The sequence below is a fragment of the Meleagris gallopavo genome, chromosome 4 (genome assembly GCF_905368555.1).
Source record: "Meleagris gallopavo chromosome 4, MGAL_WU_HG_1.1, whole genome shotgun sequence".
Classification (NCBI taxonomy): Eukaryota; Metazoa; Chordata; class Aves; order Galliformes; family Phasianidae; genus Meleagris; species Meleagris gallopavo.
In genome coordinates, this window is record NC_139407.1 from 42,642,880 (window position 1) to 42,667,186 (window position 24,307).

The 24,307-nt window shown below is 34.7% G+C and overlaps 1 protein-coding gene across 15 annotated transcripts in view; it reads right to left on the bottom strand.

Annotated features, from left to right (window-relative positions):
• Positions 1-24,307, bottom strand: part of PCM1 (pericentriolar material 1) — a 38,075-nt gene that overhangs the window by 5,405 nt on the left and 8,363 nt on the right. For 7 of the 15 annotated variants that reach the window (XM_085223051.1, XM_085223044.1, XM_085223047.1 and 4 more), the window contains 27 exons: positions 22,014-22,191; positions 20,683-20,792; positions 20,173-20,389; positions 18,751-18,949; positions 18,298-18,474; positions 17,443-17,600; positions 17,017-17,231; positions 15,279-15,430; positions 15,068-15,197; positions 14,263-14,394; positions 13,479-13,669; positions 12,788-12,985; positions 12,017-12,239; positions 11,761-11,906; positions 10,688-10,878; positions 9,559-9,736; positions 8,539-8,894; positions 7,897-8,055; positions 7,089-7,145; positions 5,742-5,914; positions 5,533-5,661; positions 4,926-5,046; positions 4,498-4,635; positions 4,124-4,257; positions 3,261-3,395; positions 2,899-3,096; positions 1,202-1,261 (listed from right to left, as the gene is read on the bottom strand). In XM_085223051.1, the coding sequence (XP_085079177.1) occupies positions 1,202-1,261; positions 2,899-3,096; positions 3,261-3,395; positions 4,124-4,257; positions 4,498-4,635; positions 4,926-5,046; positions 5,533-5,661; positions 5,742-5,914; positions 7,089-7,145; positions 7,897-8,055; positions 8,539-8,894; positions 9,559-9,736; positions 10,688-10,878; positions 11,761-11,906; positions 12,017-12,239; positions 12,788-12,985; positions 13,479-13,669; positions 14,263-14,394; positions 15,068-15,197; positions 15,279-15,430; positions 17,017-17,231; positions 17,443-17,600; positions 18,298-18,474; positions 18,751-18,949; positions 20,173-20,389; positions 20,683-20,792; positions 22,014-22,191 (4,455 nt within the window). The remainder of the gene's footprint in view (positions 1-1,201; positions 1,262-2,898; positions 3,097-3,260; positions 3,396-4,123; positions 4,258-4,497; positions 4,636-4,925; positions 5,047-5,532; positions 5,662-5,741; positions 5,915-7,088; positions 7,146-7,896; positions 8,056-8,538; positions 8,895-9,558; positions 9,737-10,687; positions 10,879-11,760; positions 11,907-12,016; positions 12,240-12,787; positions 12,986-13,478; positions 13,670-14,262; positions 14,395-15,067; positions 15,198-15,278; positions 15,431-17,016; positions 17,232-17,442; positions 17,601-18,297; positions 18,475-18,750; positions 18,950-20,172; positions 20,390-20,682; positions 20,793-22,013; positions 22,192-24,307) is intronic. The other 8 variants (XM_085223045.1, XM_085223043.1, XM_085223054.1 and 5 more) reach the window with 6 other exon arrangements.

Below are 24,307 nucleotides of genomic sequence, written 5' to 3' on the forward strand. Positions count from 1 at the left end.
CTTCTCTGAAAGAGTGGTCAGGCACCAGAACAGGCTGCCCAGGGAGGTGGTGGAGTCACCAACTCCAGAGGTGTTCAAGAAATGCTTAGATGTTGTACTGAGGGACATGGTTTAGTAGAAAATATTGGTGATAGGTGGACGGTTAGACTGGATAACGTTGGAGGTTTTTTCCAGTCTTGGGTGTTTCTATGATTCTGTGCCCATACAGGAAAGCTTTCAACACTACTTCATACATCAGTTATATCTTATCCTTAGTTGGATACAAATTTGAAATCTCTCTCCCATTCACAATGACTTTAAGTGATCTTTAAACAAAGCGAAAAGGAAATATTTTAGCTCCTTACGTTTATTAACCTGGAGAACATACAGGCCACTCAGTACCTCAACCACTCTGTGCCATAAGGCAGAACAACTCCTTCCTCCTTGAGGTGAAAAAATTACTTGCAAGATTAAAAAAAGAAAATGCTTGTTGCTACAAATAGTTAAGAACTATCTCTGCTCACTGTCCTTGCTACTTAAAGAATAAAGGAATAACTAAATTCTCAATGCTTTGAGTTGAGAATAGGGGGAACAGCCTCAGATCAAATCCTATTAAAAAGGAAAAAAGAAAACTTTCATAGCTGTTTTATAATATAGAAAAAAGAATACTAATAAAGCAAGCTCCTAGCCTAAAGCTAATAAGAAAGTAACACAAATCACTCCAGTTGCATAGCATTCAATATTAACTTTGTTCTTTTTAGACTTTCAAACTATCACTTTTAAAGTGAAACTCATTCTACACAAAAGCTCACCAATTAGCATATTAAAGATGCTTATCTGTCTTTATTGATCTCAATGCACGTGTTGAAAGATAAAAAGGTAATATTTTATAAGAGATGCATCAGTCTTTACACAATAACTAAGGAGACAGTGTACAAGTTATGCTTACTAAGGCACACAGAGTAACTGGTGAAGGCAGATTTTTTTTTTGTAGTCATTTTCCATACTGGCAACTCAATTAAAAAAAAAGGAAGTTCATTTACTTCAATGAAGTAAACCACTGAAAATATCATAAACAAGATAAAAACCAAGATGTTTTATAAATTCACAAACACTAAGAGAAATTGATTGCTTATAGCTACTGGATTTGTATGATAGAAAACACTAAGTGAACTGTGAAATTATCTGAGGAATAAAATACAGTTGAGAAGCATAAACATACTTTGTCCTCATCGATATCTTCAGTAGATGAACAAACATCCACCTGGAGACCTTTTTTTGCCTAGAAGAAATACAAACTGTCTTCAGTTCTAGACTGAAGTAACTTAGAAAAATACTGAACCAAACTAAGGCTTCCTGGAAGGCCAGAAATGCCAGTCTTACCAAAAACTGCTATGTCTAAACAGTGGAAAGCAACAAGGAATTCTATATTATGAGATGTTTACACAGACATTTTCACAATTTAAGAGTCACAAAACATTATAAGCATGCCTGGCCTTTTTAAAAAACAAAAAAATAAAAAAAAAGAATGCTTACACAGGCTGTTTCTCCAGTCTGTGGTTAAATCATAATTAAGCTATGGAATTAAATATGCCAGCTCTGATCAAGACAGCCACCTATATTTTTAAGCATTGAATCTAAAACCAGTTACTATGCAGGACTCACGACAGCCACAAAAAAGAGCAAAACCAGATGTGCCTCAGTCAGGATCCTGGATTTGAAAACTCTGAAAAACTGTACAGAGGTATTTACATAGATCTGTACAGAACAGCCAGGATTGCCAGTTCTGGCTCACTTCTGACTGCACTGAATCTGAACTTACACTTCAGCAGCAACACAAGCACTGACCACAATCCCAATTCAGGAGAATAAAAGAAATGCCAGATCTAAGTTGCCTCCGTGCATTCTTATGGCATGGGGTACACCAATCTTTCATGTAACAAAGAAACAATTCACCTAACATAGGAAATCATACTCAAATCCCTCTCGATTCAGAGCATCTCTTATAGACTTCCTTACAGAAGCCAATCTCCCAGTAGTACAGTACTAGTATGTCTAAGTTGAAGTATACTTAACTTTAGCTGATGTTATGCTCTAAACTACTTGGACTTCATAGTTCACGACAGATTCACATTATCTACTGTTGACTTAAGGAATTTTTATTTGCATTTCTAAAAGAAGGCTGAAAGGACACTTAAGTCCTAACTATATTACACAATAAAAAACACCGAGATATTGATTTAATTAAGAGCTACATGAACATGATGTTTTAGTGCTTCCTTTGTAAACAGTTCACATAACTAAAAATGAGTTCCTAAAAACTGCAATACTGCAATTAAGAAATGCCAACACATCTTTACAATATTGAAGTGGGGAAAAACAACCAAAAACAGCATTGTTAGTGCAGAATATGCACTCATATTCTGCATCTTCTCATGTGTTTCTGAAGACATATTTTACAGTAATTCTAGAAAGTCATAGTTCCTACGTATGCCAACAAGTCAGCTGTTTCATGACTACTTATCTAGAACAGATGTTATGAAAAGATGCTTGCTGATTAAACTACTCCAAGGAAACTGTAAGAAGAGATGGAGAAATGATGAATTGGTACATTCATATGCTAAAATACTTAATTTGACTACTTGGTGACTTGGCTTGATGCGCACGTATACCATTTTCCTTGAATCAAAGTCTACACAGTTAAACTTAAGTGGTAGACAGTAACCTGTAATACAGGAAATCTCCCTTAAAGAGGAAAACAGTTCATGTTTCTATACAATCAATACTATGACTACACAGAAGTGGTTTGTTCAAGCAAACAACCACCACTCCTCATATATAACATTTGGGAAACAGACATTTAAGAAACTTAGAAAAGCCAAGCTAAAAAAAAAAAAAAAAAAAGGAAAGAAGACAAACCTCTTTAGCATAAGACTGTATCTCTTCAGTAGTTTCTATTTTGCGTTTACATCTCTGCTTTACAGAAATACTGTTATTGTCCAAGTCTTGCATGAGTTTAAAAAAGGCTAATTCATTAAATAATACTTCAGAAATCTCCACAAGAAGATCTTCCCCACAATCTTTTAATTTTCTACCAGCAAATTTTGCCAGGGAATCCTGTGAAAAGAAATAAATCTTCAGTTTCTGAAACAAGCTTTCACACTTCAAACACTAACTAATTGTCATACTGTTAGTAACTCTCAAAATCAGTTAAGTACATAGTGGTTTGTAATCTTGTTCAAACAATTTGGTACCATAAATGCCAACTAAAAACTACTAACCTGAAGAATACTGCCAAGTTGCTTATGAAAGAACTTGACAAATTCTTTACTTTCATCATTCTGTTGTGTAAGAGTCAAGACCATACGTCTTACTGATGTCAGTAATTGAGAAGAACATACTTCATTCATGTGTTCCTAAAAAAGTATTACAGAATGAGCTTTGTTAACACTTCAAGAAGTTAATCATCTCAAATACCAAGATTTTTTAAACACCAAAAAGATGAAAATCAACAACTTAGCTGTTTTTCAAAAGTATCTCAAGTCACATCATATGCAACAGGCTGAGTTAAAATTATCTCAGTTCTTCTGAGCAAGTATTTCAGAAATACATTTTCAAATATTTCTATTCAATTGAGTTAGCTACAGACAAAAATCTCTGTTCATGAGATAAAAGTCCACCAGCCCTGTGTAATCGAGAAGCCTTACCAGTTCCTTCACTGGAGTATTTAATCCTTATTTCCTTCTCAGCAATGTCTGCAACTCAGTATATATTGGCAGCTGTTGCTAAGATGTGTTATCAATTTTATACAGAAGTGGAAATTTGAAAGATATTTGACGGTAACCATATATCCTAACAGTAACAACTTTTATTTATTTATAAACTTGTTCAAACATAAATCCAATATTTTGGTCCTGCCTTTCAAAAACTGAAATATATCCACACAGGTACAAAATGGAAGCAAAGATGCCTGCTTTAGAACACACTAGACAAAATATTAACATTTGAAAGCTACTTTTATTGTCTTAAAACATGGAAAGGCTATCACATTTTCTACTAATTCAATATAAACAACAGTATTCTATGCAAGTGTGCAGCTTCTCTTCCTATTTTTCTAGTACACACTACTGAAAATAGTTCTTACCTTCAGAAAAGGAATGACCTCTTTCATAATTGCTTTAATCTGCCGGTCAAGCTGCTGAGTGTCTATGCGAGGACATGGGACAGCAGAAACTTCACTTGATTGTGGCACAGAAAGACATTCACTCGTGCTGGGGCCTCATTAAAAAAAAAAAAGGCGTACACATCTAAGTCATTTAACATTACTATTAAAGAAATATTAATTTCAAAAATATGTATTTTCCCCTTAGAATAAATTATATTTACTCGAGTACATTAAGAACCTGCAAAACTTTGTTTTCAATATGAAGAAGAAAACAATTCAGCCAATCAAATTACTCTTGATATTTAGAATAATTATTCTCTAAAACTAAGTAAAATATGTATATATTTGCATACCTTCTAATTTAGCAGCAGTAGCACCCTGAAAATTACTAGAGCAGCCCTCAGAGCCAAGAGTACTTTCAGCTTCAATTTTCATACGCTCATATTCCCTCATCCTAGCCAAAGCTTGATCTAAGTGAATCACTGTGTTGCCTATATTTAGAATAAAAACATCTTTTAATCTAAATAAAAAGTTTTCAAAGAATAGACAAGAATACAACAATAAAAATTTAAAGCTGTAGGTTTTGAAATTTACAAAACTGCAGTTGCTATTATGTTCTTTTACACACACTTTCATCAAGTGCCTAATTGCTCAAAGTGCTGCATTAAAACCTGGTTACATATTAGATCGTGAAAGTACACTGTTCGAGTAGACAAATGTAGTCATTTCTGGAGAGCAGGTGAAGGAATAATACTTGTGATGTATATCACACAATTCTTACCAAGGTCATCAGTGGCAAAGGGTTCAAAATGTGAAGATGTAGACATAGTACTCCCGTTGTCTGCATCATTTTGTTCACAGTCGTGACATGCTTCTGTTGGGAAGTTCTTGTCAAACGTTTCCTAAAAAACATTCATCAGCTGAGAACAAAGCAGGGATGCACCATACTCTCACAGATGTGAGAATGAGCCAGCAACTTTTTTTAGCCACATGCTGTGATATTAAGGGCTTGTCACCAGGCTGTCTTATATCCTGAAAACAGGATATATTTTTTTTCAAATACTTCAACTATAAGCAAATAGGAAACTAGGTGGAGGTCTTGTTAGTAATAATAAATTCATTGGGAACCTTGTAATCAGTACTTGCCCTGACTGTATTCACAGGATATTGGCTATTTTTGAAAATCAGTTTCCAACTTATACTGTCCATATCGTTCTCCATGTTATGTTCCTCCCTTACACATCAGTCATTTTTAGTGTAAAGAATTCTACCATGCAAAAGGCTTTTATGAATTTTAGACAATTACAGTCACCACTAAGAATATTTTGGTACATAAATTGAAAACAGGAAAAGCTGACAGTGAACTAGCTTCTGAAATGAAAGCTTACATCATCTGTAGAAGCAAGACTTTCACTGGGAGTGAGTTCAGAGTTTGATGCTATCCATGTTGCAGTATTTAGAGATTTTATACATTTCCCCTTCTCGTTGTTCTCAGATAAATGCCTGGTCACTATATCCTGAAAAAAATAACAGTACTGTAAAAAGAACATCAACAATTTCTTCAACATATACACAAGACTCTGAAGTTTGTGCATACCTGTAAAGCATATAGGGCCCTCTGTCTTAGGTAATCTGTGTTTAACAGCTGTAGCTCATGGAAAAGTTCAATAAGAAAGTGGGGCCGAGACTCATTTTGAGAAATAAGAGTTGCGACTTCAGAATAAATTGTGTCCCGCAAAGCTTCAAACATAGAAAGATCACTTCCAGTTTCTACAAGGAATAATAATAAAGAAAATCATCAAAAGATCATTTCTTGACACTAATCCAGTTGAAAAAAACCTGCTTGTTATATAAGAGAATTAGATCTCCATTACACAGATACTTTCTTAAAGCTTACTCATCTCCTAAAGGCAATAAGGACTCGAACATAACAAAATAATTCTCAAATCCTGTAAGTACAAAACACAGCATTTGTATCAATCACGCTTTGTTCTTACAGTTCCAAACAGTACCTTAAGAAAGAATTCTTTATTGAATAGAACACTGCACATGCCACAATGCTGCTTTTAATTCTGAAAGGTATTCAGTGCTGAACACAGACTTTTAAAGCACGTCAAATAAGAAATCCAAAGGTCTCAAACTTCCCACACCTCCCACACATAAATCTTGTATTTCCATGCATTTCCGATATTTACATAAAACCTCTTACCTCTAAGCACCATTACAAGTTTGCAAGAACACAATGTTCTAGTAAGCTCTAATTCCCAGTTAGTCTCAAATTCCTTTAAGAATTAAAAGTATCATCCTTATATGTGTATATATATATTATATAAATATATATATGTATATATATGTATATATATATATATATATATAAATAAAAAACTCTTCTGTTAATACAAACATACTTTGGCAAATGTTGAATGGAAAAACAAACAAAGTTAAAATTTGGAAAACTCAGAGTTTAACAGATGCACATCTGCTAGTATTCAAGTTAATTAAATTATCAGCAGTATAGAAAATTTTACTGTAAAATCTGATTATCTGCCAATAGTATACCAGCTTTAACCCCAGAGGCAAGCTTTTCCAGTGTGTAATAAAACACTAAAGATTGCTCCCCTTGCCCATTACTAAATTGTAACAGCAGACTTTCCAAACAAAAAAATGCCTACTTAAATTAGGGTCTGTGACAAAAAGTATTTTCCACATATAATTTTGACTGACGGCAAACATGCATCCATGTTATCAAGGCAGTTTGTGTTGTTGCATTCCATGCTTATTACAAGTAGTCCCTCTTGCCTCATTTATAGAGAAGGTGTTGCAATTGTGCTAGTTTTGAACATCTGCTAAACAGTCTGAGCAACAGGACCAAAGCTAAGGGGGGGCAGGAGGCAGCGGGGGAGAATAATAGGACATTGTTGAAGCTAAGCAATGAATGCATTACCTGGTGCTTCAATGCATGCATTTCTGTTAGACTGCTGCAGAATTCTCCTAGCATGTGCTGTAGGAAAGTGGGGATAGACAGTGATAAACACAAAAACGCGCAGAAATTAAGACAGGGTCTATACAAAACAGCAGGAGGAAGACTGCTTAATCATCCAAACCACATCGCTGCTTATTGTGAAAACTTAACTGGCAAAGTTTGTAAAGTAAACACTAGTAAACAGCTCTCAGTGTGGACACAGTTACATCGACAAAGCTGTCCATCATGCTACTATGACTAAAATATCTGCATGATTCAAACAAGGTATTGGCAGAATCTAAAAGGACACAGAAGAGTATTTTTATGACACGGATGCGAGAAAAGCAGTGCAGATGGCAAAAATGTAAGGGTTTACATGATATGATTTAATTTGAATGATACCTGATCAAGCTTCTTTAAGCACAAAGAAAACAATCATGCAGTACCAGATGTCATTAGAATTGTAAACAGTTTCATCTGCTGTTCATAGAAATGCCCACAAATAAGAAATACTTTTGATCAACTAGGATTTTGTCTGTCTTAAGTTAAAGCTTGTTACTAAATATTTTAATCAAGCGCCCAATCTACAGAAAACACACATCAGTCAGTACCCAAACATTACATGCATTTACATTTGCTGTAACCTTAGAAATTAAAAAGCAAAATCCACATGTGCTAAAGTGTATCATTGCTATCCTGTCATAATACACTACTTTTAAGTAATAAAGTCATAACTAATTATAGTTATACAAAGTTTACACAACAATTACTGAAATTCAGAAAAGAATACCTGAAGACATTTCAGTAGATCTACTGTACTTAATTATTTTTTCCAGTTGTTCCCGATTCTTCTTGCTGAATACCTTTGCATGAACAACCTCCTCAGAGTGTTTACTTTTAGTGCTTTTGTAGGGTTCACACACACTAGAAGCACTCGCACTGTCATAACCTTAGGGAGCAAGTGGAAAGGGAAATTACAAAGTGTTTTCTTACTTTCATACATAGACTGAGGGGCAATTTCAAAATGAAAAAACAATTATCTTTCAGATTTTCCTTTGTTTGCTGAGGTAATACAGCAGCACTAAATTCTCAATGACTGCAGCAGTACTATGTACTAGCTGTGTCCCACTCATTCTAAACTGATTCTGTATTTTACTGAAATACCTCCCTCAATAAGTCATCCAGTCAGAACATGAAGATTTAATGAAGAGGAAGGCACCTCATCTCTTACTGCATCTGTACCCACTTAAGTACTCAAATCAGGATTCCTACTAATTTATGGTTTTGTGTCACGAAAATGAATTCATATTTCAGTAACATGTATTTCAAGAACTCACTAAAAATACCACTTACGGATAGTAAATTCTTTGGAATGCAGAGACTGCAATCCATGTTCAGTTTGCCACAGCATGTAAGATTATTTGCAACCTACCAGTATTCTTAATTCTGCCTTTTAGTTGAGAAGAATTCTTCCTCTTATTCTTCGATTTGGGTGTTTTATCTTTTGATGCCAAGCTTGCCTGAGCTGAAGCTTTCCTAGATTTAAATGTCTTTGTCACAGTAGTTGGGTCAACTGGATCAGGCATACTACTAAAACTCTCCAAAGACTCTTCATCAAAGTTTCTTCTCCTGCTCGTATCAGACTGATTTTTATGACCCGAAGCAATGCTCTGTACTGAAACTGGAAAGCCTGCTTTCAGTTGAGATTGATCATCTTTTTTCACTTCCTGGCTATCATTAAGCCAAGCTGATCTTTTTTCCACTTCATCTTCAGGTTGCCTATGACTCCTTCCATCAAAAGGAAAAAAATAACACAACATATTACAACCTGCCTTCTCAGACAGAAGCAGCATGTATTACCAAACAAACAAATAGTTTCATCTGTAGTGTAAGTTACTGTAGTTACTCAGTCATCAGTTGAACACTAACATTAAAAAACATGTAGCAAGTTCCTTCCAAATGGAAAAATAAAGACATCTGAAAAAATTCACATTTCTGACTGACTGCAACCTGAATATAGTTATGTACCTTGAGTTACACTCAAGTAGTATTATAAGACAAAACACTCTTTAAACAATATTCATTACTATCTACAGTAGCATTAAAAAAATAAAATCACTTTGAAGCTATTTGTATCTTCTTGTTATTTCGATTGCTCAAGTTCAAAACAGAAACCTTCCTCCACAGACAAAAATGTATCACAGAATACTGCAACACTACATTTAAGGTTGGAATATTCCTGAAACAATATATGACTTAATACACAGAAAAACAGAACACAAATGAAGAGGAAAAAAAAAAAGAAAACCATCTTGAAGCTTCAAAATTAAAGCTCATCTTGTAAGTTAACTTACTTTAAACATAAGTTCCCAAAAAGAACCGTAGTCCTGTGGGGTTGAAACAAGGTGTAACAATAGAGATTACAGAAGAGTTGCACTGTGACAAAACATACCTTTGGTTTTCTGCTCCATTAGAGGAACTGCTTTCAAAAGGTTTGGGGAATGCCATATATTCAGTTTTTCCAGAAGTATTATGATCTAGAGGATGTTGCTGCTGCTCACTGCTTTGTGGGAAACCACTGTGTGCAAAATCTCCAAAGCCAGAAGGAAACACTGGATTGTAATTTATACCTACAAAATAAACAAGAATGCCGTAAGTTACTACATCATTTATCCACATACTGTAAGTCAAGTCTGAGATACTGAGTGGCACCATGTAATGCTGAAACAAAAAAAAGGTGGTAGGGAAATAAGAAAAAACTACTCTCGCCCTGAAAAGGTTGCAATTATGAGAATTTATCTTCGATGCAGGTTTCAAACATCACTGGAAACTACACATACCACTACAAACACACCAGCGTACCGATGAAGACGTTTCAAAAATACTGACTTCTACAAGTGAAGTAAAAATTTTTAAGTTCCTAAAAAGAAAACAAAAAAACCAGAGTTCTGTGTGTGAAGACTACCAGCTCTTCAGTGACCAAGTTCACAGGAAAATTCCAACAGTGCAAGTATTCACAGGGTCAAAGAACACATAACGCTTACTTTAACTTTAGAATCTTCATAGAAGTAACAAATTGAACATAATTACTCTTCTGTGTAGATTGTGTAATTTAAAATATATTCTAAAACAGAAAATAAATTTGAGAGACATAGCTGGTAGCTTTCAGATTATGCTGATTTTCTGAAAAGGCTAAAATATATTACTATTTAAGACAATTCTGGAATCACTTTTTTTTTTTTTTTTAAAGACACAACAGAATGCATTATTTGCCCTATTTCAAGTTAAACAGTAAAAGATTTGGTAATGAGATTAGGAACACTGTATCCAAATCAGTAGTTACTCAACATTTCTGATACAAACAAAAATTAGTAACACATTGCTATTTTTGCCATATTTCAAAAGAAGCACTCCAAGTCCTAACCAAAAGAGATCCAAACTTCTTCTCATATAAATACTGTAACTTCAAGTACTTCAATTTCAATCTGAAGGACAAGACAGAGTTCCATTAAATTGACACTGAATGAGAGAATAGAAATTAAAAAAAAAATCATATCTTTCACACTTGCAGTAATACTCACCTGGAGCAAATGAAGAAATATTAGTAAATCCCGGTATATTAAACAGGTTCACAGGCTGTGGAGGAAAGCTGAATGGACAGAAAACAGGAGATGGAGGTGGTGGTGCACTACTGCCTCTCTCTTTTCTTGATGGCTTCTCTTGACACTGCTGTTCTTGCTGGTGCATTAGATCATTTAGCATTTGTTTCAATCTTGAAAACAAAGAGGAAAAAGAGTGTCTCAAAATTTAAACAGCACAAGAGAAAATAACTTGATAGAAATACAATAACCAGAAGGATGGTAGCAGTAGACAACACCATGGAAAAAAATCACAATAGAGCTTAACTACATTATGTAGTAACATGAGCAATTCTTAAATTGAAATTCCTTGACTCAACAGCAATTCTGGTACTAGACAAGTATAGCCACTAAGTGCGCCCTTGATGCTCGGCCTGGCAAAAAACTGTAAATCTATACTCAGTAATTTGAGATTTTATTTCATCTGTCCATGTCACCATTTACACACACAAACTATGTTTTCACTACATATGTAAAGAAATTCATTTCACCAGTCAAAAGATAGCTCTTATTTAATCCTGAGCAACAGATCTGTCGTTGTGGTCACATCCACAGAAATTAAGCATGCTTGTGAGAACGATAAAAAAAAAGTCACTCAGCAAGAAGCAAGCACTTTGGAAACAAAATTAAATGGAAACAACAGAAGAAGCGAAGTATTTGCAGCAACTGCCATCTAAATTACTTTAAAACATTATGCAAAAAGGGCTGGTAACTACATATCACTTATCAAGCACAAAACAGAGATGAAGATTTTGAAATTTCATACCATGAAATGAAACTCCTACTGTTTTTTATTTATTTACTTCAAAAAGATTATTTTTTCAGAAGATGTAAGAAGTACATTCAAATGGAGCATTACTATGTACAAATCATGACTGAAAAATCTAAGCAAGGACAAAGCTTTTCCAGCATCTTTCCATGACAGCTAGAATCCAGAATCTATCCAGATCATCTGCCAAAAACCAAAGGCATATACTGAAGCATTTCAAATTATACAGCTAAATCCTAATACAAACCTTTGGACGTTATTCTGCTGCCAAGACAGTTGAGTATAACACTGGTTTAACTGATGCATAATTAGATGTACTTGTGAAGATGCAACATTATTGGGCATCATATTATATGGGCCTGCAAGCAAAGTCTGTAGAAAACAGGAGAGGGTCTGTGGAAAGAAAACAAATGAGATCAAATTACCAAAACTAGAAGTCAGCGCTCAGAAAATGTAGGAAAACACTGAGTTAGAAGACTGAGTTAACTGCTCTTCATGCCTACCTGCTGATCTTGCATTAAAGTCTGGCAAATGCTAACACTAAATTCAAGTTGTTTCTTCAACTGATTGATTTGTTCTTGCCATTGTTCTTTTTCCTCCACATAAGAAAGCTCAGATATCCACCGAAAGTTTTCCTGGCGTTTCATACTGATGTTTTGCTGCTGCCTAGTTTTAGACATTGGTCGATAATTCCCATCTGCTGAAAGAGGACGGCAATTTTTCCACCTAAGACATGGAAGGAGCAGAAAGGAAGAATGAGAATAAAAGCTGACATTTCAGACCCTCCTGTTAGGGATGCTTCAATAATCAATGTTTCAGTTGTATGTAGAACAATCAACATAATAAAGTAAGAAGGTGGTTCCAAATAGAATGTCTCATGTATTAGCACTGATTACGATTGTTTTTCCTTAATAAAAATCAGAGGAAACTAATTATAATTTTCTGAATCACTGATTTTGAAGAGACAGCAAAAAATTCACATAAGTCATCTTCTGCTTTGCTGACTGAAACACAACATGAGGAGCTATAACACTACACAACAAGGTAATATAAAGCAGGCAATATTTAACACAGGAACACAGAATAATGAAAATTTGTCATACACATTGTAGCTACAGAGGCTAAGACAAGAAAATGCCACTGCATACATCTCACTAGCACACAAAGAAATTTCACTTTGATCTAGTAGGGTGCTTTGTATTTAGTGCAATGGTCTTTCCACCCCTTCCAAAAAAACCCTCACAAGCATTAAATTAACAAGTAATGCCACTTACCTATCCTTATTTCCTTTAAGATAATACACACTTTCTGGTATTTGGTTATTGGGATAAATGGAAAAGCTGTCATTTATACTTGGCGCGTCTTCCTCTTCTTCTGCCTGGTCAAGTCCATCAGAGAGATAACCATCTTCATCTCCATCCTCTTCATCAAGTGCACACTGGGTAGAACCTCCCCAGGTAGCCATTGTCCTACTGAACATTGAAAATGAGACATGTTTGGGAAAGAAGATGTTTTGTTTGTTTAAGTTTATAGCAAACTATTAAGGTAAACTCTTGACAATTACAAGTCCACCAATTAATAAAGATGCACCAAAATTCATTTATCTAACAGAAATGAAACTAGTATTCTTCTGATATCAGAACAATTGAGTAAAATATCATGCTGTTTTGGAAAATTACTCTCTCTACAAATGTTGTAAAGATGAGGAAATAACACTCTATGCATTTGACATTTTCCATGTATTCCTCTCTCTTCTTCAGTGAGGAGAAGAAATACACTGGGGGAAAAAACAACCCTACAGAAATAGGATGTTACCAACTTGACTTTAGAAGTCAAGAAATCCATCTAATGCTGTTATACCATCACCCCACAATTCTTAGACAAAAATGAGAAGTAACTCAAGACCAAAACGTCACGAAACAACAGAAGCATCCACTGATAGCAAAGAGGGACTCATGTTCTTACTTCTCTGTCCTACTCTGCTGGGGAGTATGCTGAATTTCTGACCCCTCACTTTTAACTGATGCAGCAACAGTAGATATTGTTTCTGCCAGTTCTCTCCTCCTCTGATGTTCAGCCATTAAAGCTTCAAGCTGTTTTCTTCTTCGTCGCAATTCTTCTCTTAGAATTTCATGTCTTCTCATCTCAGACCATAACTGTTTCCAATAAAATGGAACGCATCAGAATATAAACAAACAAAAAAAGTAAAACCTTAAAATTTCACTATTTGATACTATACTGACATTTTTGCCCAGGTACTGGTATTAATCACACTACAAAAATGCTCCCAAGTAGGAGCCGTCTTAGGAGTCATTTTAAAATGTAAAAAGATAATTAAACAAATGAGGACAGTAACTTTTTTAAAATAAGACAAATAGCGCATGTTTCACAGAACACTTTCTAATATCACAACTCATTTCAAAGGTTAGTCAAGGAACAAAAAAATATTTTTATCAAATATATTATTATGTAATGCTGTAAATGCACATTATTGACCTCTTACACTTACATCAGAGAGAAAAAAAAAAATATTCCAAGAGCATGAAGAAAAGTACAGCACTATCAATATTTACTTCTTTCCAGAAATGAAATAAATCAATTACGTACACTTCATTATCATGGCTACTATACTACACTCTCTCCATAAAGTACTTAAAATAATGTGTCCAAGTTTCCTAGAACTTTTTTCCTTTTTTTTTTTTTTTCCCCCCTTTCCACATAAAGTACCAGAATATCAAGTATGAAATACCTCATTGCCTACTGGTACAGATTCACCAAAATCAAGTAAAAGCTTGCCAGCTGTGTTACACTCATTCATGGCTGGAGTTGAGGCTGCTGGTGAAGTCTGTCTATTTGCTGGACTGTTACCCAGGCCAGCAGACTGAAAGAAAAGGCAGAATGGCAGAGCAGCTTAACTTTCTAAAATTTACAATTCAGGCTTTTTCAGATAGCAGAATTATTTAGTAATTCAGTGAGAACTTGGATTTTAAAATCCATTAAGCACTTACTTCAGAGGTTAGTTTTTAATCTAATGTATTACTGTATAATGCTGTAGATACACGATGTTGATCATTTACTGCTCATTTCATAGAAAATCATCTTTAAAGAGTATGAAAAAAGTACAGTACTGCAGTTCAGTTTGAATACAGCAAAGTGTTGATCGTGTTTATGAAACACAGTATTGTTTGACAGCAGCAGAACCGGCGAATGACTAATAAGAATGAAGATGCAGTGACTAGCACATACAGTAGACAGACAAATTCCAAACTAAAAATAATATAGAAGGTCCTCCATTTTGGAGACTTTAACACTGCAATTTTCGAGGACAAAGAACAGTGAAAATAGAGTTTGATACAACAATCACTGAGCAAGAACTTCAATGGAACTAGATAGCCAGAGCTCTTTTCTAGCTTGAGAAATCCATATTCTTAATGTAGAACACAATTAGTAACAAGTCTTTTAAACTTTTCGCAAGTTTTTTTACTTGCGAAAAATGGTGTGAAAATGATGTTTCACTCTTCAACAGCCTAAGAAAGCAAAGAAAGTCTACCTACTTGAAGGTCAGGACAAGCTTTTTGTAACACTTCTATTTTTTCTTGAATTTCCATCAGTTTTCTTCTTTCTTCTTGTAGCTGCTTAAGTTCCCGCTGCTGCTGCTGAAGTTTAGCTTCATAAAACTTCTCTCTGCAAGGATACGTTACCCACATATTACTTGGCAATAAGTCATCTAAAGAAAGATTCTATGGTCCTCAGACAAAAACATACCTTGCTTTTTCATTCAGCCCTACATCTTTTTGCAACTTATTCGTACTAACTCGAACATTGTTTGGTTGTTGCTTTATCTCTTCCATCTCACCCAAAAAGTCACCCATGTTAGATGCATTTCCAGTGAGTACTTGAGGTTCTGGATCATCATCCTGAAAGGAAGACAAGAAAGCAATCAGACAATTTTCGAACTGATGAACTGAGTATAAGAAGTTCATTTTAGCAAAGCAATTTTTTTTTCCCCCAAACTAAACAGTCTGAACATCCTACCATTCAAACTAAAGGTAAGAGGTCATTATCTTCATGTTACCTCGACTTAAAGCTAATTTAAATTATGTTAACAAGATAATTCAAAGTTATAAAGCTCAAACTGTTGAAACTATTAATATAAACACAAAATAACATGTGTCTCATTCTGGGAGCCTGAACCACTTGAATTGTATTTTACACCAGTGACTGAGAAGATAGAAATACATGAGCAAATCAAGAAAAAGATGTGGAAGGAGAATAGAAGAACAGAAGACAACTGAGGTGAACGCTCTTAATTACTGTAATAATAATAATTATATGAAGTATTATTAGCTTAAAATAAAATTGAAGCTACTCTGAAAAGTGATTTTTTAAAAATATTTTAGAAACAATTTTCTGCAAGGTTTCCTATTCCCCTTTTTTGTTGTCACAGCTTTTTCACTTTAAGTTCTCAATTAAATCTTAAAATTCTTGTAGCCACAGCATTCTTCTTTCAGCACAATCTTTCTGAATACAGAACCCACTGAAAAGATCATCACATAGCCATCCAGATCTACAACACTGTTACTAAGCACAAAGGTTCAAACCTTTTAAATATGAAGACTGAATGCATGTTTCTGTGTTTTATTTTTAAGATACTATATTCTCTTTAGTTCTGATTCATAATACTATAAAGTTAAAAATCTTTGTTGTGATCATAAAAAACAAGCCCAATCCAGATGCTGGGAATTTTGACAGCAATGTAATCTCAAAATAGCTATACACCATCTATACTGGTACTATTATTAAAAAAAAAAAAAAAAAAAGTACTAAAATTGATTTTACAGCTCTTACCTAAAACCTCTACAGTCTGTCATACTTACATACACTCAGTATGCAGACATGAAATTTAAATCTTTAAATCCAAGTTTTCCACAGAGACATTAGATTCAAGAAAAGCCCTTTTTAACAAAAATAATGAATATAAAAAAAAAACCCACAAATTAAAAACACTGTCAAATTTATAGCTGGCTCTCAAAATCCTTAATAAACAACAAGTTCCCCAAACATCTCAGCTCCAACATACTGCAACAATTCAAATACACCTGAAGATTTTAATCAAATCCAATATAACACTGCAAAACCTAGGACTCCAAAACTAAAACAAACATTTATTATAAAATGAATTCATTAAAATCACAAATCAAAATAATTTAAAGAATACTAGACTTCCTATTTTGTTTTGCTTTTGTTGGCTTTTTTTTTTTTTGTTAATAAAAGCCAGTGCCAAGATAAAGTATTATAGTCATTCTTGTCTTAGATCAGCATCTCAAGAAAATTCCAGATTTGAACTCGGTGTCACCTTCAACTTCAGACAAATCAACCACTGTCTCCTTTTTCCCAGTCTATTCTATATAGTAGACTAGCAGAATTTTTCCCCACTAAAAGTTCCACAGTACATGAAATAATGAGTTACATTTTCATGCATGGATTTATAGTCATAGAATACCTGCACCATAGCAGCAAGGTTTTGCAACTGTCGAAGTTTCTGCTTTGCAGCCATAAGCCTATTAATCTTCTGCTCAAACTCAGCATCTCCTGCAACATCACCCATGCTGCTTCTGTGACTAGATATGGAATCTTCACTAGCTCTATCTTCTTCCACTTCATCATCTTCACCCTGTGGTAGGTCAGTATCTTTGTCATCCTCCCTATTATGACAGTCTGGAGATGTGGAGAGGGAAGAGGGGAGTAAACAAAACAGTATCAATTACATTACTGAAATGCCTACTTTTATTTAAGTACTACACTTCAGAAAAATACTAGCCTACTCTTAAGACTCGAACACTTTGAACAAAGTTCTCCCAAATGTTGCATGGCTATCAGAATCATGTATCTACTAAGACCTAAATTATTAGAAGGTTTTAGATCATACCTAGAGTAGAAGATATTTTTAGAGTCCTTATATTAGCAGCAGATCGATTATTTATTTCACAGTCTGTATTAAGATGTCTTCCATCTCTGTTATTAGTTCCACACTGTACATTTGAGTTGCTGTTTATTTCACTCCAACTACTGATTCCTTGAGGGTTTCTAGGGTGAAATGCATTACTCATGTTAACTTCTTAAGAATTGGTATTGATGGAATACTACTTCGGCCATTTTATTAACTCACTTTTATGAATATGTCTTTATTTTCCCAATCCTTTGTAATTAAAAAAAGAAAAAACCTCCTAAAATTCACTTGCAAAATTAGTCCAGACATAGAGAATGCTCAATATCCATCTCTCATACAGACATGTTTCTTAAAAAAAATAGACAAATATATGAAAATCAGAAGCAGCTACAAATTATTTCCCTACTCAAACTGCAACAGTATCAATCTACAAGAGGACTTCAAGGTGTACATTTATATAAATAGCTTTGTATGATTCATAACCAGGTTAGTATTTATTTCTGCAGAGATGCACACAGCTATCCTATTACTATAGCTCAGAACGTCTCTATACACTGCAGGTTGCTTCTGCTTGAACTTCCTAGCTTTGGGACTGTTCATCTTCCAGTGGAATTTCACACACATTTCAGTACTTGAATCTACAGATCAGCATTTGCTATAGAACAGGATTATTACTAACCTGTGTAAGCTACATAAAAATAACACTTAGAATAACTTTTCCAAAAATTTCATGTGAAAAATTGATTACTTCTAGTTCACTGAAATCTTGCATTGCTTTAGGAAACCTATGACAACTTAGCTACAAAGACGGAGGATGACAAAATATATAACCACCTAATATTTGTAACAGGCTGTGGATCCCCATGTTCAGAATCACTTCCGGAGTCTTCTGTTTCTTCCTCTTCCTTAGTGTTTTCATTCACAGCATCTGTCATCATATCAGATGTTTGCTCATAGTAGTGAACTAGCTCACGTAACTCATTCAGTCTCTTACGAACTTCATTTAGCTTCCTGAGGGGAAAAAAAAGAAAACAGAACACAGGGCAGTATTAATCAAATCTATGAAATTTGAAAAAACAGATAGGTACATTTATAGTTCTTAACATTTACTGTAATTTTTCTAGCTGTAATAAACTTCTGCTTGAAGCTAAGCAGCCTTTTACTGTCTCAGACCATTTACTAAGTAAATTAAAACACAAAACAGTTTCTTAATACAGTATTTACTACAACACACCTAAAACTCAATGCTAAAAAATCACTAAGGCAAATAAATAAATATTTTTTTACTGAAGCTTTTCTGTTGGATTTAGATTGTCATCCTCTTCACTCTCATTCTGAGAAGCCAGGGAATCAGAAGGATAGGGAGCAGATGCCAGACTGTTTGATTCACCATTGATAACAGTTACTACGCCGACAGGAGCAGAAGCAGCTGAAGTTGTACTTCTTTGGTCAACACTCCTTTGAGGAGAGCTTGAAGCTGGAAAAACTACAGAGAAAAAACATATCTTTTGAAAACAGCATTCAAAAAGGAACCTACCTAACCAAATTACATTAAAAGGTAATTACAGAAAATATTAACAGCATTCAAAACAGCAGTTAGCACCTTCTTTACTTCAAGGAACAACTTCTGCATTAAGTTTCATGACAGGCAAATGCCAACCAAAATAGGCAGCTTCCATAAACAATACTTACGCCGGTTCTTTTTAGCTTCATCAAACGTAAGTGGAAGTTTTCAAGCTGTCAATGTCCCCACAGACTAACTTATGGTTCAATTGCTTTTGATGAAATTTAACGTTTAAACATTTAAAACGATGAAGAGTTCTAATAACTTTTTTTCCCTAACTGTGAGCTCTTGCAGCCACATGCTTCAGAACAGCCTTGAGATATGCTTACTTTATCCAGTTAAATAAAAATCATAACCAAATACACTCAGATGGTGCACATTAAGTACAAGTGAGAAGAATGGCTTTTAGAAACGTAAGCATCAAACCAGTCTGCTCTTCTACAGGAGCAAGCTGGGAAGATTCATTTCTTAATCAGACTACCCTATAATTGGCCTTTCCCCAATTTCCAGCCATAGAACAAAGCTTCACCAGGGCAAATGCAAGTCTAGAAACAGGAATGTAAAGCAAACAGTAGGCCCACATGCGAGACTTCAAGAATAGAAAAATCAACTGAGGAACAGGCCAAAACATCCAGTCCATTCAGAGAGGTGACTTCCTCTGGCGTGACCTGACATTCAAGTGCATTTGACTAGTGGATAAGAAAGTCCTTGGACAGTGGAAAAAAAAAAAAAAAAAAAAAATCAGATCCCACCATGTGGTGGTGTTATTAACAACAGAATCACGCAATACATAAATACAGAAGTACTGTGATAATATACAGAACGTTCTCATTCTGATTTGTGGAGTGTATTATAGGAAGTGTCACTGATAAGCCTTGAAAAAAAAAAATTTAGTTATCACAACCTCACAAATCAACAGCAATAATGTTACAATGTCTAAGTGCTATCTATTTTGCTTGTCAAGCTCTCCAGCAAGTATGAAATATTTACTGCACTAAGAACCAATTATGTAATACTGCCCACCCCATCACAGCTTTATCACCTACTATAGTGATCATTCATTAGCCAACTGCAAGGCACACACACGCTGTGTGTTTTTAAACTTGTACTCTTGAAAATGGATAATTCCATTTAAATAAACTTACAGGAGGAATTATTTAGATGTTGGTCACGAAGCGTATGCAGTTCTCCTAATAGTTTATCCATTTTTTGCTTTTTCCCCTGCAACATTCGCATCTTGTTGAAAAGTTGTGCCTTTTCATCTGACCGGTGTTCTGACACTGAAGAGTTTCGGCCTTGTGAAATCTCTCTGGTAAGTGAAAGACTTTCTGCTTGCCTTCTATTGTCTGGTACAGACTGAGTCTAAAAAGAATAACTTCATTTAATTCAAAGCACCACGAGTAAAAAGCAAAATAAATTCTAATGAACAAAAAGGCTCTTATAGACTTAATGAGCTCAGCAGCAGAATAAAGAACTTCATCACTTAGCTAATAGATAACCCTCAGGAACACAAAGATGCTGAGCTTGCAGGTTTGGAGGAACTCCAATTACTCCACCAGCAGAGGAATAAAAATAAGAAGACAAATATTTAACTGTTCAAAAGAATAAGAAAAACAGACAATGGTAGAACTTCAGTGCGCAACACAAACACTGACCTGAGAATCATGAAGTTGATTATGAAAGCGCTGAATTAAGTCAATTAATTCTTCATTCAATTCCGATGTAAGGCTTACTCCAGAAACACTACCTGTTGTCTCTGTTACAACTGGGCATGCAGAAAAAAGGAGGAAAAATGTAAATACTTGTTCACAGAAACAAAATAAAGACCATGTGATGAAAACGCTTTGTTCTGTAAGCATACGGAACCTTAAACAAGAGTTTGTTTTTTTGTAAAATTTAGGTATCAATGCTTATATTTCTACAAATATGGCTATTTAAAATACAAAAAAAAACAAAAAAACAAATGCAATAAGAACTAGTTTTCCAGCTTGCCCTCTAGTTAAGCTTTATGACAACTTTTATGAGGAAGAGGCACAGAACTCTAGCAGCCTAAATACAAAGTTGCTCCATGCAAAGACATAATTTCTTAGGACCACACAGAACTCTGATTACCTAATTTCCAAAGAAAACATAACAGCATTTGTGGAGGGGTGGAAGAAATGATGTTACATGCAGAACTCTAACGCTTAAGTTAAAAGAACTAGACTGCAATGAACAAGTCTAAGATAACTCATACGGCAACAGCACACCAAGTCAAGTGCAATTGTTTGCTCTTTCAAGATAGAACTTTTGAGAAACTCTATTGGCAACCTTTAAGCATATCACAGAGAAGCCTCTGTCCAAAAGACAGGTTTTAAAAAGCTAGGAGTATATTAAGACCTATTAGAAGAATGCTTTTAAATTGAAGATCATGTTATAATGGTGGTGCTCTATTGTCAAAAGCATCCCACAATTTTAGAGTTCTATTTTCATATTTGCTTGTGTAATTGCTTTCTCCTTTTTCTGAATAAACCATTAGTCTATCAGTGGCTATTAAATGGTCTAGAAGCCACCCATTAAAAAACAACAAACAAACAAACCAAAGCAACACAACCAACCAACCAGAGAGCAAATAAAAGCCTCAAACTACCAATTGCCTATGCCCAGAAGGCTGCAGCAAGGGAGACAACACCCTCTATATGCTCCAGTTTCCTACAAATGCCTGATACATTAACAGAGACAAGAGGCAGACTCCTAACCTGACATGATAGTCCAATTCTTAGGAAAAAAAAAATTTAGGATTTTACAAGTAAACAACAGAAATCAGCTGTGTCGTTTTTAACTGACTTGTCATTTTACAATATTAAAAAAAGACATTAAATTATAGCCCTGCAGTTAGACTTCAAAGAATAGAATTACAAAAGAACTTTTAATACGTACTCTACAATTCTAGCATTAATCATTTTTAATTAGCAAGTTAAAATAGCTATTAGAGATGCTTGCATACCAGACTCATCCACAACAGCAACAGCTTGCTCTGCTTTATGCTGCAAAGCAAGAAGAGCTGCCTGTCTTCCTTGAAGAGCCTTCAATTGTTCCTGCTGTTGTAGCATCCTTTTCAGTAAATCGTGCTGCTTCTTCAAGTTCTCCAACTCCTCTTTAGCTTCCTGTTGAGGATCTCTGGCCTGCAAAATACAGAAGAATATTACCATAACCAGGATAATTTATATGGAAAGTACTGCTGCTAGAGGTACAAGCAAGAATGTAACTGAATCAAAGTCAGGCAAGAGTTAAAGGTGAAACTGTTTCACTTTTCAGCCCTCTTCATCAAGGACTTTTAGACATAAAGAAAAAAACCTGTATCATCAAGATATGTTTACCACTCTCAGGATTACATTTTCTTTAGAAATAGTCAGCCATTTAATAAGCCCCAAAGACTAATCTAAGCATCCCTCCGTCCTCTGAAGCATAAAATCATAGCAATGCACTAATATAAGAATGCTAAAGCTAAGCAACGTAAGGCACAGCATCATGGTGTTTCAAATGATACAAGACCCCAACTATTTATTAGCTTAAAATGTATTTTAAGTAGAAAGTTTTGCATAGTTATTCTGCTCTAATGTATAACATGTATTCACTTTTGTACTCAGTATTTTTGGCATAGGCAATAGATCACCTCAGACTTGGGTAAATCAATTTAAAAACAAGACATGCTCAGAACTCCCTCTATAACATATTTCCAAGCACTTGGAAACAAATCTGAAGGAATGGAAGCATGCTGTATGGTTACAATACATTAGAGAAAAGTTATTTTCCTTAGCCCATCTTAATTAATAGCTGGAAATTTGTCTCAAAACCTTTTCAGGAATTAAGTGTTTTAAGGAGACATCCATCAGTAAAGGTCCTGCTTCTGTCTGAGTTGATTTATCATATTATGCAGACAAAAAAACTGAAAAGATTGCCTCCTTTTTGCTAAGAGTCAACATAAACATAACAATATTGAAAGTATCAACATCTTTTCATGCAATGTTGATTTCCTGAAGTAAAAAATTCTCATTGTAAAACAAATCCAGTACTCAGTCAGGATAGAAGCATGTGTCTTATTAAATCTCTCTGGGCAAAAAAGAACAGTCAGCTGCCCAGAAGATAAAGGACAAAACATGCAGAACTCAACACTTCTCAAAGAAGTGTCAATACAGCTTGAGCTGAACATTCTTTCTAAGTTCTTATCTTACATATATAAAACAGAGAAAAGGGAAAACAGAATACAGAAAAATGAAATCAACACAGGAAGGAGGGGAAGAGAGGGAAAGGCAGTATGTACCTCCAAGTTTCACTAAATTACTAACTCAAACACCAGATTTACCTGTGTTTATGAATAAACAAAAAAGATTTTTCAAGCCTAATACTTCTACATTTTGTTTGATTAGTATTTGATTTACATGTTTTGCTGTTCTCTTTCTGGGAAAACAGGAAGAGCTATCTAACCTCGCATAAAATCAGAACAACTTCCCTACAGTAGATATAGTTACATGTTACAGGTATTATTTTCTCTGCCAATATTAAGATTTCAGAAGAGAAAGTTGTCAAATACCTCTAAAAAAAACAGCTCCAGCTAAAGAAAACTCAGTGGCAAGGCAAATGAACACAGGTAAGCAAGCCAAATAGAAACATTTACTGTAACAAATACATTTGGAGCAAGTTAACAGTAACAAAAATGAAAGAAAATCAGCACATATAAATCCTGTTTTAGAGGCTAAAATACTATTTTTGAAGCGCACCCTTGAAGACAATCCCTGCTTTTGGCTATAAATCCTACAAGGCCAGAGCAGCTTGGACATTTTTTCCTTTTGGGTTTGCTGTAACATCAGCATCTGTAACCTATTCTCGTGAAGTTGAATGCCCCTAGTTTGTCGTCAATGCAGGGACAAGTGCTCATATTAGAAGATACCTCCTTTATGAAACAGTTAAGCATATTACATTTTGAACACGTGCTCCGGCTTAACACACATTTTTAAACTGCAAACGTATCACTTCTATCTTGTCACATATTGAAAACTACTATCAAATAAAACCTACTAAACAGCAAAGATAGTTCCAGTCTTTCTTAGAGCTTTAACAATGAAGCTCCAGATGGAAATCAACCTTATAGAGCAGGAGCATTCATTCTGCATAAAAAGAGAAATTAGCTACAAAATGAAGTATCAAATAGAAAACAAACTCCTTTTTTGACAGGAAGAAAAATGCAAGTTTTCATGCATCTATCTTAAAATTTGTACCAGTCCTTTTCTACTTTTTTTT